General features: G+C 41.1%; 2 protein-coding genes across 2 annotated transcripts; one reads left to right on the forward strand and one right to left on the reverse strand.

Moving 5' to 3' along the window:
• The first annotated feature begins 2,021 nt into the window (after window positions 1–2,021).
• On the forward strand, window positions 2,022–6,655 carry LOC104436088. Its single transcript, XM_010048805.3, has 5 exons — window positions 2,022–3,413; window positions 4,810–4,867; window positions 4,986–5,069; window positions 5,216–5,357; window positions 5,996–6,655. The coding sequence occupies exons 1-5, from the start codon at window positions 2,924–2,926 to the stop codon at window positions 6,365–6,367; spliced, it is 1,146 nt and encodes a 381-aa protein (XP_010047107.1). The 5' UTR covers window positions 2,022–2,923; the 3' UTR covers window positions 6,368–6,655.
• Window positions 6,656–7,379: 724 nt separating this feature from the next.
• Window positions 7,380–11,171, reverse strand: LOC104436089 (probable WRKY transcription factor 32). Its single transcript, XM_010048806.3, has 5 exons — window positions 10,704–11,171; window positions 10,524–10,561; window positions 8,312–9,009; window positions 8,052–8,210; window positions 7,380–7,900 (listed from the first exon to the last, which is right to left on the reverse strand). The coding sequence occupies exons 1-5, from the start codon at window positions 10,909–10,911 to the stop codon at window positions 7,543–7,545; spliced, it is 1,461 nt and encodes a 486-aa protein (XP_010047108.1). The 5' UTR covers window positions 10,912–11,171; the 3' UTR covers window positions 7,380–7,542.
• Between the last annotated feature and the right edge of the window lie 2,232 nt (window positions 11,172–13,403).

Consider the following 13,403-nt stretch of genomic DNA (forward strand, 5'->3'; position numbering starts at 1 on the left):
CTTGATATAACCAAAATACAACAATATACATGTAATATGTAATTATAGCATAGGAGATAATTTTTTGTCAATATGAATTTTTGTCATGCAATAAGGAAAAGGAATTCAACTAGAAATTGATTTTTTGTCTGATGAATTTGAAATTAAAAGCTTGATGAATTATTTATTCTTTTGGAAGAAAAAAATGACTCCCCTACAAGAAACATTATGGAAAGTCCAAGTAACGAACAAAAATCTCGATATGAATTTACTTTAATCCTTAACTACGCTCATAATTTGTGAATCTTTCTAGTATAGAATAATTATATGGGCCTTTCTAGACATTTATAGTCTTACTTAATGCGGTATTTAGAACTATATTTGACGATTCAATTTATAAGAGTTCATGAAATGCCATTTTTCTCTTACCACTGGATACTCAAGAATCTTTGAAAAAAAAGTTACCTTAAAAAGATTTATCTGATCAATCAATTGTTTACCTTGTTTCGAGTGTAAAATGGTATAAGCAAAATAGATGTGTTTCTTGGTCTGAACAATTCCATTTTCGATCATTTTATTTTGCTTGATTTTGCAATTATTTCGTAGTCACACAATGTTGAAATAGTAATTATGTTGACCGTAATAAGATAAAAAGAGGGTTGCTTCTCAATAGTTTGTCCTTCATAAATTTCAAGCGCATTTGAGAGATATTATAATTTATTACTAATTCACTCTCTGCTATATTTTGTGCATCACTCGAGCTCAATTCTAGTATATTATACATATGTTGGACTTGAAGTGTGATGGTCCAAAAAAAAATTTAGCAACGTTGGCCTTAGTAGAGTTCCTTGGTGCAGTGGTGCTTGCAGGTTTTGCTTGAACCAAAGAGCCCTTCAAAATCAATTGTACTCTTTTCTTCCCTTGCCATGACAAAGACAAACATCAAATATCAAATTGCATTTCATGGTGTGTAGAACTTTAGGACCACAAGAATTAATTACTTACAAATTCCTTAATCTCAATACGATATATTATCATTAATTAAAATATGACCGTAAATTTAGAATTCTCGAAATCGAACCATGCAAAATGTAAGTGCAGCAAAATTAATCGAATGAGTTACTCGAGAGAGAAAATAAAATTCGGCGTGCACTAAGAATTTCCCTAGAAAATAAAAGATTGCCCTCTAAATGCCGTAACCCTATCTCCGAAATAAATAAATAAAAGATATAGCAAAAAGTCAGATGAACTTCGGAGAGCCAAAGATAATGAATTCTGCGAGCAATAATCAATACCCTTATTATAAAAAAATAAAAATGTTGACCCCAGCTACATACAAAGGTATCTAGCCCTTTTTGCTTTGGTATAAGCATTGATTTCAGTTGAATGACTCCTCCACAGAATCATGATGTGCAATCTATAGCATACGACCGGAGGCAATCATTACACAGCATCATGCTCTCCGATGTCAATTTGGACAAACCAGAGACGCCCTTTTCCATCTACTGTTTGATTACAGCAACCCACCAAAAAAAAAAAAAAAAAAATTGAAATTTAGCCAAAAAAGACTTTTGATACATACATACATATAAGCAAGTCTTTAAATTATTTCATTTGAAGTTTCTAGACGTTAAGCACTAAGAGAGTATTCCCTCTTTCTAAAGAAAAAAATATGTACCGAAAAAATTAGGAGTATTGATTGTAGGAATCCACTTTTGTAGGTCCATATAAATTATGAGACAAATATGATAACCCCAACATTAGACAAATCCGACAAAATTCTTGATAGGCCCCTGCCCATCTACTATTTAATTAGAGCAACCCACAAAACAAATTTTGAAATTTGGCCATAAAAGACTTATAATATACACACATAAATAAATAAATAAATATATATATTGCTAAATTTCTCCAGCAATACCAAAGATGGATGGGCAAGATAGAGAAAAAGCAAGCATGGTCAGCCCAACTGGCAATAGCCGGTAAAGCAGTGGCGCCACCGCCTCTCCCCGTCGCTTCAGCTCGAGCCTGGTCTTCTTCTTCTTCTTCACTCACTCTCTCTCTCTCTCTCTACAGTCTACACGCAACGCAACTGGGTTTGGTTCGCGAATCCCGCGTGGATCCATACCCATCTCCCCCTCGATCGTCGGAACCTTCCCCCATTTCTTCCAGCATTTCCCCAGGGAAAAAGCTCCCATCTTTCGAAAGGAAGGGGGAGGAGAAAGCGTGGAAGATTGCAGCGAAAGTTGTCAGCTTTAATTATCCATGTGGTCGGAGTGGTGGTCAGTCGCTGAAAGCGAGAGGGCGTAGTTTCAAAACCATCCTCCTTTTTTTTTTTCTCTTTTTTGGCAGAGCCCATCTCTCTCTCTCTCCCTCTCTCCCTCTCTCTCTCTCTCTCCTCGCAATGCGCGAAAGAATCTCTGCGTTTCAAGGCTCCTCCCGGTTCCATTTCTGAATGTTTCTTCAAGAAACCGTGGAACCTGCTCGCTGATGTGGTGGGTGCTGGTCAATTCCCCTCGCTTCAGTGGAAAATGGTTCGCCCACTTTGAGATCTCCTGAAGGTTTGTAGCATCTCCTAAGCTGATTTGGAGGTTTTGTATGAATTGATGACTGCTAATGTGGGTTCTTGAAAGTGGGTCGGTGCGGTTTTGTGGATTTCTGAAGGCTTAGAGCAGGAGATCTGAGCCGATAGCGTAGAGTTCTGGTAATTAGATGTTGCTGGAGGAGGAAAACCCGGGTTGTCATCCGTGTTCATGGTGAACGAGCTGATTTGTCGAGTGGTAAGCATAATCAAGATGGGGGTTTTAGTGGATAATGTTGGTGGGTTTGCTGTACTCCTCTTCGTGAATGTGAGCTAACCCACCAGCTCAGGTAAGTGGATGAAATTGGTGATTTTGGGGCAAGAAGCGGAATTACGAGTTTCGAGGAGGTTTTGTGTGTATTCATGTCTGGAGCACCCAGAGTGAGGTCAATGAATGTGGCTGATTCGGAGATGAGACCTGTGCTGGGTCCGACTGGCAACAAGGCGAGTTCTCTGAGTGCCCGGAAACCCAGTTCGAAGCCATTGAGAAAGAAGGATAAGTCACCTGATGAGTTTAGAACTCCGGAGGGAAAAAAGGCCTCTCAATTTGCAGCAGTTGCTTCGTCGTCTCCCCAGTTACTTCCTACTAATGGTTCCTCTGTACTTCGGCGGCACGAGCAGCTCTTGCATTCTAACTCGTCCTTGAATGCGTCCTGCTCATCTGATGCCTCTACGGAGTCATTTCATAGTCGGGCATCTACTGGAAGGCTCATTCGATCAAGTAGTGTCGGGTATAGACGAAAGCCTGTTGTCTCGAAGCCGAGGAGTGTCGTTTCTGATGGCAGTTTAGATTCTCCACCTCCATTAGGTCCACAGGCAAAAAAGACTTGCGCTTGGGTGACGCCAAACACAGGTGCATGCATTCTCAATCCTTTGGTAGTTCAGGAATTGCATAGAGCTCATATGTGCTTATCTTTGCAAAAAGCATTGTACCTCTTGCTGATCTATGTTTGTCTAATGATGATATATAAATGGGGTTAGAGTAAGCCTGCCGAATTCATTTCACTGAGAAATGTCATCTATCCAATAGACAATACATATCACAAGGTCCATCAGTATTGAGTTCTCATGCTCCTTCATTTGATGCAGAACCTTAAAAAAGAGTCTGTAATTGTTCTGAAACGTATGCACTTTGAAAGATCACTGTGCAATGTTTTGTCTGTCATTAATCTAATTCAATTGATGGTGTCTCTCTGTATTAGAACTAGCCAATATTGAGCAATATATTTCTCCCATGCTTAAGAAGCCTTTATTCAGATATCAGCCAAGAGGTTGCTTATCATTGCAAGATCATCATCAATAGGCCCATGCATCTGCCTAGAACTATCCTAAAATGCAAGTACCATTTCTTCGCTTGAGATTGGGTGAATCATGAATTTAATTCCCTTGAGCTACTACATAAAGTATCTTTTGTAACTGATGTATAGTGGGCTTGTCATTAAACAACATCGTTAAGCAATTGATATTTGCTTTCTTTTCCATGCATATCAGAATGGATTGTTCCCTGTCTTGTTTACCAACCATTGTAGCACTAGCTGAGGATAAAATTTTCTGGTAAATTACAAGGGTTGGTGATGTTGTGAAATGTGGCAGCATAGATTAATAGGGGGAAAAATGCACCCATTTTGACTATATCAAAGGCTTATAGGGACTGGGAGGAATTTTCTTTCACCCAGTTGCGAAATGGAGGTATTATATCTTATTACCATGCACTATGATGTTACACCTTGTATTTTCCATTGCAATATCCAAACAAGAGATGTCATATCTGATTTAGCCTTTAGCATGACCGTTTTCTTTGATTGAATGGGTATTTAACTATGGTAAACTCTGATGGCCTACACCTTTCAGGCGTAATCATCTTTTTGTTATTTTGGCTTTAGAAGCTAATTGTCCTTTTGGTTGTGCTGACTGTAAAGATGGGACAAATTCAAAATTTTCTCTGGAGGGTTGGAATGGAATGCTTCTGTCTTCACTTGTGTCTCTTGACTGTGTTCGGGGATATGTAAGGGAGACTTGACTTATGCATTAGGTTTATTACAATCCTTATTTGACTACCTTTCTTGTGGTGTAACTAGAGAAGATAGTTCACTTCAATTCACCAGTGTGTTAAATTTTCTGTGCCTGTAGTCCTCCATCCTTTCCTTTTTTCATGAGAAGCTCCTTAATGTTAATAGATCCACTGTAGTTATGGAGTTTTTCCTAGGCATGTGGTATGAGATGCTAATCGATTTTCAATTCTCCAACAGAGCCTTGCTATGCTGCTTTCCACGATGAAGAATGGGGAGTTCCGGTGCATGATGATAGGTATGTGTAGATGCAAATGTTGAGTGGACATCTGCTCTGTTGGTTTGGCATGACGTTGGACACCTGCCATAAGATTCTGTTGACAGCTGATTCACATTATATCGTTGTCCACATGTAGGAAATTGTTTGAGCTTCTTGTCCTTTCCGGCGCCCTCTGTGAACTTGCATGGCCTGCCATTCTGAGCAAAAGACACACTTTCAGGTGCTTTTCTAAGTTACATCAAATTGATAATTTCTCCCTGCATTAGCAAAATTGTTTTAGAACAGTCAATGTCTTGGTCCTCATATCCATAGTCTCTGCTTACTACTTGACCTCTATGTTGTCGTATGGTGTGTTTCTTCATGCAGAGAAGTCTTTGCTGACTTTGACCCACTCACTGTTTCCAAGATGAACGAGAAGAAGATGGGAGCACCGGGAAGTCCTGCAAGCTCGCTTCTATCAGAATTAAAATTGCGCGCCATCTTTGAGAATGCTCGTCAAATAACCAAGGTAAATTAGCGCTTTCATTTCTATTTCGCAGACTGCCTTCATGGATTGAGATGGATGAATGTGATGGGTTATCCACTTAAAATGCGATTATGCTTATCCACTTAAAATGCGATTATGCTTCTGAAGTCAGTGGTGCTCAATTAGTTGGCGGCTTAATTATCTCTTGCAAGCTGTTAACATTTCTCCTAATCGTCCTTTTTGGCAAGTGGGAATGGATTTCTATCATCAATATCCTCAAGCATATGTCCCCGTTGGTCTGTGCTACTCATACTATTTGGGACCCCAGGCATTTTGTCTTCTATCTGACAAGCAATTAAGTGTCTTCTAGTGGAGTTTTAGTGATCTTCCTATCATTATTGATTAGGTGCAAGTTGTTGACTTGGGGTCCTCATCCCTCCTAAATCTGATTGATCTAGATAAGACAAAACCATTCCGTACAGCCTGATCTCTCTCTCTTTCTCTCTCTCTCTCTCTGAATTCGAGGTTTCCTGATGCGACTAATGTACGTCTTGCTTAACTGGTGAACTCAGAATCAACTATGTAACAAAGTCTGCGTTATGATTAAGTAATATAACTATAGCTAATGACGGCTGTCAATGTTGTTGCGACTAACTCTTTGCAGGCTCTGTTGATGCCAGGTCATAGAAGAGTTTGGTTCATTCGACAAGTACATATGGAGTTTCGTGAACCATAAACCCATAATTAGTAAATTCCGATACCCTCGTCAAGTCCCGGTGAAATCTCCAAAAGCGGATGTGATCAGCAAGGACCTGGTCAGGCGGGGCTTCCGTAGCGTGGGGCCCTCGGTCATCTACTCATTCATGCAAGCAGCAGGCCTAACGAACGATCATCTCATCAGCTGCTTTAGGTTCCAGGCGTGCATCTCCGCCGCGGAAGGCAAGGAAGAGGCCTGTGCCACGGAAAGTGTCCGTGACAATAAAGTCGACGATCCGAGTGAACGTGAATTATCCGCGGCCATGGATGATTTGGACTTCTCTGAGGAATTGTGACGTACATAGCCCTGAGGCCAGATCTCGAATGTTGAACGGATCTTTGACCCCCTCCTTATGTAGGTACTCTGGCCGTTTTGGCCTAATGACAACCAATATGTATGTGTATAAAATTTCATGAACCGTATCGATCGTGGATTTTTGTTGCTTGTAGAGTAATGAAAACAAATATTTCATGGTAAAACGCGATGATGGAAGGAAGCCTTTTCGGAATAGCAAGGAAGATGATGGTAGTATTCATTGAAGGTCGTGATATATTAGTAAAAGACCATGTCCCATGTTTTTCAAGATCGGTCACCATCTGATTTGTTGTCTCACAATAATGAAGTGGGGTTGGTTTGGTTGGTTGGTATGGGTTTTGCCGTTCGTCGCCTGACCAGCTCATCGCACGCCAGACAGCTGATTTATTTTGGTACCGACCGGTCGGGAGTGAGGAAATTTGGATTCCAAGGACCCGAGACGCCTGCCCGTGTTCTATTGGACAGGAATGGATTCGCCGTTTACTCAACATGTCTGTACCATGGAGGAAAACATGCGGTCGGGCCGCAATATATTATGTTAACTAAGATGATGACTTCTGATATTGGCTGTCAGTGGAAATTTGTCCAATTCGATTCGTGCATTGTAAATTACCAATGAAAACAACAATGCTACTTCAAGCGTTGCCTGTTTTTGGACCACGTACTATGCCTAGTGGGAGCAGTGTGTTCCCTTATCAATTTACCAACCGAGAGTAACTTATAAACACTCTGCAAAGAAATTCACCTGGGCCATACTGACCCTTGTGTCACAAGGCCTAGATCTGGCCGACTTCGCCTCGTCGTACCACATCGTGTTCAGCTATGACAACATTTCTGAACGGATATGCTGGCTGGAACGACTGGTACGACATCTTGTTCATCCATGACAACACTTCTGAACGGATGTGCTGGCTTGTTTGCAAGAGAACCGTCTCGGCGTTCATCATCTCTTCTCCTTCAGTCTTACGATGGAGATCCACCACTCACTCGTGTAAACAAAGACCAGGTGCGTAAAACTATGCAAAGAAGACTGGCATAATAACCGAAGCAAATTACAGAGCAAAAGCAGTGAAGTAAAAAGCCGAAGAAACCATCTCTAGTCATTTTTAACAAGAGCACAAGCTTAAACCTTCTGCACCAGTCATGAGCGTACGTTCATCTGGGCTTGATTTCAAAACCGATGCTCAGAAGAGTTCTAGCTGATTCGATCGCCTTCTCACCTCCCAAGTCTAGGGCCTGGCTTGATAACTCTCCTTCTGAGTCCACTGAACACTGCGTTGGTGAAGTGTGATCTCGCAATCCATCGGACTTCTTGATCGGTGTGCTGTGCAACGAATCTGAAGAAGCAGCTGCAATCAAAGGGACGCTTGGTGGGCCATTCCTTTTCTTGGGCACTGGCCTATCATGGTCATGTATCCCCTTGTAAGTTATTGTAACGGCACTAGCATTGTCTAGTGCTGTTTCAACTTGTTTACGTACAGGGCATCCAGCAGAGGTGCATCTGTAGTAGTTCCTGGAATTTATTTCATGTGACAAGCACAATCCCAACAAAGTTGATTAGCGAATCCGCACAATAGAGACTGTTTAAGTTGTATAGCATTCTCTGCCAATTCAGATGAGACGATATTAACTCTCAAAGAACCTTTCAACATATAAGCACATACCTCGGATAAGGGTTTCCCTTAACCATTTTCTGTCCATACTTGCGCCATCTGTATCCATCAGCAGATATCCCAACGTCACCCGCAGCATGCACAACAAATTTCGGTTTCTTCCCAGGTTTTAAGGGAGAACTCGAGCGAATCAACCTATTTTTCTTCCCCCTAGAGATCAAAACAAGGAGCAAAAGGTATAAGAGTCAAAACACAAACTACATTAACCATGCTCAGTACGTAAGATCCAGACTAATATATGATCGACTTGCCTTGGCTTCAGCTCTGGATCATTGTCGTTTCCCTGCTTGGCCACGATTCCATAATTTGCATCAAAGCCATTTGCCTCTTGTATTTCTCTTCCAGGAACTGACGATGGTAATTCATTTTTCTGTTCTCTTGAAGCTACAGATGGATCTGATTCAGGAAGCATTCTTACCGGATGTTTGGCAACCTCACTCTCCACAATGATTCTGGATGACTTGACCCGACTCCTTTGCCGCCCATCTCTGACTTTCTGAGGTGGATCATGATTATGTGAACTTCTATAAACAGTCTCTGTCGTTTGGCTCAACAGATCAGAGCACTCGATCTTTTTGGCAGAACAGTCAGAATTAGTGCACCTAAAGTAGCTTCGGGAACCTTTAGGACTTTTAACTTGCTTCTGACCATATTTCCTCCAATTGTACCCATCTCCTCCAGATGCCTTCACAGCAGATGTAGTCCCACAATCAGAAGAATTCCGTACCTTAGAACGTACAGTACATGAATCTGTGACCTTTGTAGTTGGTGGCAGTTTACGGTCTAGAGGAGTCGAACTGGCAACTGATGAAATGGACTGAGAAACAGAGACTAGCAACAGTCCAGATGAAATAGATGGACAAACAGTACGAGGGTTCCTCGAGTAAGTTTCTGCAGCCTCACCCGTGATGTCAGATCCAAGTTCCCCATTCAACTGATTAGCTCGCTCCTAAAGAAGAGGAAATGAAATACACGAGAAAAAATAAGATCCAGACTAATTAGAGACCAAACAGAAATTTATTCTATCATGACTTTAATACAGGCAGCACATGCAAACAAACAACCTTACCCATTTCACAAAACAAAACATCAGCCCACAATATGCTAGAGTTGAGATGAACTTTCAAGGTTACATTAGATTCTGATTCCTATAATTGGGGGAACTATCTTGTACTTTTTCCTGCCTAAAGGGAAGTGATTAACGGAAATGGACACTAGGAAAAATCTACCTCACAGCAGTTGATCATAAATCAATCTCAAATGAACTGCGAATGGCCGTGATGAGATGCAAGGAAAAATCCATGCCTCGAAGTGAAAAGTTCAACGAGCTAATAGCAGGAACTTCAAGCAGGAAACACCTAAGCCATATATGCCCTCACCCTCCTTTTTTCACATATGAAAGTCAAAATCTTCGATAAGTATAACTCTAACTAAGCAATCGACAACAAAATGTAAATGTAGGTGAGTATTAACCTTGGTTGGATCTAATCCCTTTTAACATTCCAATTCATCTTACACTACCTAGCAGTGATTTGATCCCTAAGCATACATAATAACAAACCCTGTTAATATGCAGAGCCTAACAACCAATAACATTATGATTCCCCTTTGAACATATATAATTTTGGCCACAATACTTCTCTAAAGCCAAAACTTCAAAAAGAGCTCTCGCGACTTAAGATGCATCCGAAACTCTGCAGGAATATATATGTCTTCAAACCCAAATTTCAGTAAACCTAGTCAACAGCACCAGTCAACTTAAACTGCCTCTCAGGCTTCCTCTAGAATTGAATTCGAGCATAAATTTCCAGGCTTCATCTAAAATGGGAGACATGCCTAGATCCACATAAACAACAACAGCCCTGACAGCCTGATCTTTCCATAAATCCAGATCTGCTTTTGATGTGACTCATGCTTTCGGCAGTCTGCAAACTTAGAACTACCTCCTCAGAGTGACAGTGTAAGCCATGCATAAAAAGCTCACACATACATATTCCGTTTAAGATATGAAACATATAATTCACCTAATTACAAATTTTAATCTAGACACCAAAGTTACGAAAAGGTCTTCACGCTCATTTCCTAATCAAAAGTCGAAAGCGAAAAAGATAAAGATAAATAAACAAACCAATCGTTGCGTATCAACAAAGCGACCCGGACAACAAGCTCAAATGCAGAATGCGCCAAATAAAATATGAATCAGAAAGGGAACCTGGTCAAACTTGACGAAACGTAGACGGTCAAACGCTAATTCACACCACAAAGTCATTTTTAATTCCCATAGAGAGCTAGAACTGGCATCTACATCAGCAGAGACAAATCTATAGCTATCAGCTAGAAAGCAGCCCACTTTCGAGAAACCAAAACCATCATCATTCACAACTTCAACAGACGCCTTCTAAGATCAAGCCGATACCCACAAATGAAATGAGCGAGGGGGAATCATCGAGAGAGAACATTTACCTCCGGCTCCTCTCTCGACGCAGAGATCACATGCGAACCTGCCATAAATCGACAACACAAAAGCCCACCGACTCAGCCTCACTACCAAACCCAAGCCGCCGCATAAACGCAACGAAAACCAAAAACAGAGAACCGGGATGATCCCGGAAGCAGCAGCGGCAGGAGGAGGAGAGAACTCACCACCCGCGCACAAGCTCGTCGCCTCCAGCCGCCCGCCGCCGCCCCCCGCCGCCGCCGCCAGCGGGGGTCCGCGGGGCTCGCCGAGCCGGGCGACGCGGAACTCCTGCAGGTCACGGAGGCGCTCCTCCTCGGACTCCGACTCCGACTCCTCCGTCGTCTCGTCGTCGGTCTGGAGGGCATCGGAGGTGTCGCTGCCGCGGTCCTCCATCGGGGGGACCGGCGCGTGCTCGCTCTCCACACCGATCCGAACGGGGACGGAGCCACCTCCCCGCCGCCGCCGCAGCCGACGGCAGAGCGCGATGCGCTAGGCACTCGGAAGGGGACCAGAGGGTAGAGAGAGAAAGGGAAGGGTGGGGGGTAGAGAGAGAAAGGGAGAAGCTTCTGGGGGACGGAGGAGGGTTTTGGGGGATATCGGGGTTGCGTTGGCGAAGAAGCTTCAAGGAGGAAAAAAAGGACCGACTTGTGGTACTGAACAACAACAAGTGAAAAGAGAGAAAGAGACATTTGTCCTTTTGACCTGTGTTTGACTCAGGTGGTCTCACTGCTGAAATGAATTTTTTTGATCATTTATTTTAAATAATAGCCCTTTTTATTTAATTTTTTAAATATTATTTTATTTTATTTTTTAAATATTATTATTATTATTATTATGGGGTTGGGGGGTGGTCCGGGTCATGCGAGGCGTGGTGGGATCGCTGCCGTTAGTTTGGTTGACTTCTTCCCTCCCCCTTCTCTTTTCACCCTTAATTAAACGGCAAACATGGCTGCTTACTAGCGAGGCCTTTGACTTGGGCTTTACTGTATTAAAACCTCCTCTGTTCTCTTTCCTTTTTTATTTATTATTATTATTATTTTTATCGGTCGGATGTATTCCTGGAATTTGAAGTTCTTTAACGAGGAGTTTTAGTGGGCCCCAGCGGGCCCACTTGGAGAAATATCTTGAACCCGTGGAACCCTCCTTACTTTGACGAATTGGGTTTCGAACCTCCCAAACTTCCTTGATTTTATAAGGAGATGGTGGCCACTAGTAAATCCTCAAAATTTAATCGAAAAAAGTGGAAAATTTTAATATTGATTATTGCATGAAATCGATAATGATTACCTTATATACGATATCGCTCAATTTGAGTGCCCATTTGAATTCCATCATAACCATAGACATATTAATTCCATAGGCCTAAATATGTGCTAGATGTTACTCTCTACTTTCGGGTGATATAAATGTGCAATGGAAGCACTATAGCGTAACCTAATATGAGGACTTACTAATCATTAGTGACTAAAAGGGGGATTGTATATACATTAGTAATTGAAATCTTCAGTAATATAAAATGTAAATAATCTCATACATTGTTGGTACCTAAGTTGTGGCAACCCGGTCGTTTATTAATTGCATAGAAAATTAGGGATCGACCTAATCCCTAGCAAAAATATTAATTAATTTATTACATTGTTCATATTTCCATTAGTTACATTTTAATCTGGACCAGCGGCAGGTGGACTCAAATAAAAGACTAGGCCCATAAACTAAAAGAATTCGGTCAAATTGTTCATTATTGGGGTTGAAATTTTTCCGCGTCGATGCCACACTCGGAAAGATTGCATTACCCGGTTGAATTTGGGAAGATTTTAGGAATATATACATGGAGGTTCGTTGTTGAGGATTCAATCGAGCTAGTAGACATAGACATGTGAATCAAAAAAAAAAAAAAGAAGATCGGCAAATTTTGAGGAGGAAAGCGGAATTAGTCTATGGGTGTGTTTATTTCACGAAAAACTTAATGATAAAGAAAAATGCTTTCTATGGGAAAGCATTTTCCAAAAATGTAGTTTGTTTTCCTTTATTTGGTGATGTATAATTGAAAGTGTTTTCTACCGTTTTAATCTCATTAAAAAATAATTTCACACTTCATCATTTGGAAGAAAAATGAATTTTTAATTTTAAAAACTTAAAATTTTAATATTGTTGTTTTTTATTTACTTTTATTTTCTTTCTTTTTATTCCCTTTTTTCTTTTTTTTCTTTTTCTTCTTCTTCTTGTCCTTCACTCCTCAGCTTCCTCATGTCATCCCTTTAGCAATTTGTTCCCACCGGCTTACAAGGGGTGAGCTCCATTTGCCGCCGAGGTGGCGAGCTCACCAGCTAGCCGCTAGAGGCTGCAAGCTTGTCCAATATGGTGAGGCTTGAGGCTCATTGCTGGAGGCCACGAGCTCACCCAATTTAGCAAGGCTTGAGGCTCATCGGTCTCAGGCAAGCTCAAGCCTTGTTGTCGAAGGCCATGAGATCGCTCGATCTAGTGAGACCAGAGCTCACTAGTTGTCCTTGTGGCCGGTGACGGATGAAGAAGAGCAAAAAGAAAAAGAAGCAAATTCGAAATTTTTGTTTTTATTTTTAAAATGTTTTTCAAATTTTAATTTTTTTTTAAAAAAATTCAATTTCAATTTTTTTTAAAAATATATTTTTATAAGAATAATTGTTTGTAAACCAAGCATCAAATCTAAGTTTTGGTAGATTCGAAAATCGTTTTCCAAGTACTTTCAAAGGAGAAATTATTTTCCCGAATTTAATCTTTGTTAGAAAACATTTTCGGTTGAGGAAAACGTTTTCATTGACTCATTTTCCTGAGTGACTCACTTGAAAATGAGGAAAATGTTTTCCCCAAAAATGTATTCCACGAAACAAATGCACCTATATAAGATG

This window comes from Eucalyptus grandis, chromosome 1 (assembly GCF_016545825.1).
Source record: "Eucalyptus grandis isolate ANBG69807.140 chromosome 1, ASM1654582v1, whole genome shotgun sequence".
Taxonomy (NCBI): domain Eukaryota; kingdom Viridiplantae; phylum Streptophyta; class Magnoliopsida; order Myrtales; family Myrtaceae; genus Eucalyptus; species Eucalyptus grandis.

What these genes read in the sequence shown, in the direction of transcription:
- LOC104436088 (XM_010048805.3), top strand. Translation starts at nt 2,924, where the DNA reads ATGTCTGGAGCACCCAGAGTGAGGTCAATGAATGTGGCTGATTCGGAG. An exon ending in AGCAAAAGACACACTTTCAG is followed by an intron (nt 5,070 to 5,215) that starts GTGCTTTTCTAA and finishes TTCTTCATGCAG; the next exon opens with AGAAGTCTTTGCTGACTTTG. An exon ending in ATGCTCGTCAAATAACCAAG is followed by an intron (nt 5,358 to 5,995) that starts GTAAATTAGCGC and finishes TGTTGATGCCAG; the next exon opens with GTCATAGAAGAGTTTGGTTC.
- LOC104436089 (XM_010048806.3), bottom strand. Translation starts at nt 10,911, where the DNA reads ATGGAGGACCGCGGCAGCGACACCTCCGATGCCCTCCAGACCGACGAC. An exon ending in GACGAGCTTGTGCGCGGGTG is followed by an intron (nt 10,562 to 10,703) that starts GTGAGTTCTCTC and finishes GATTTATGGCAG; the next exon opens with GTTCGCATGTGATCTCTGCG. An exon ending in AAGGGAAACCCTTATCCGAG is followed by an intron (nt 7,901 to 8,051) that starts GTATGTGCTTAT and finishes AATAAATTCCAG; the next exon opens with GAACTACTACAGATGCACCT.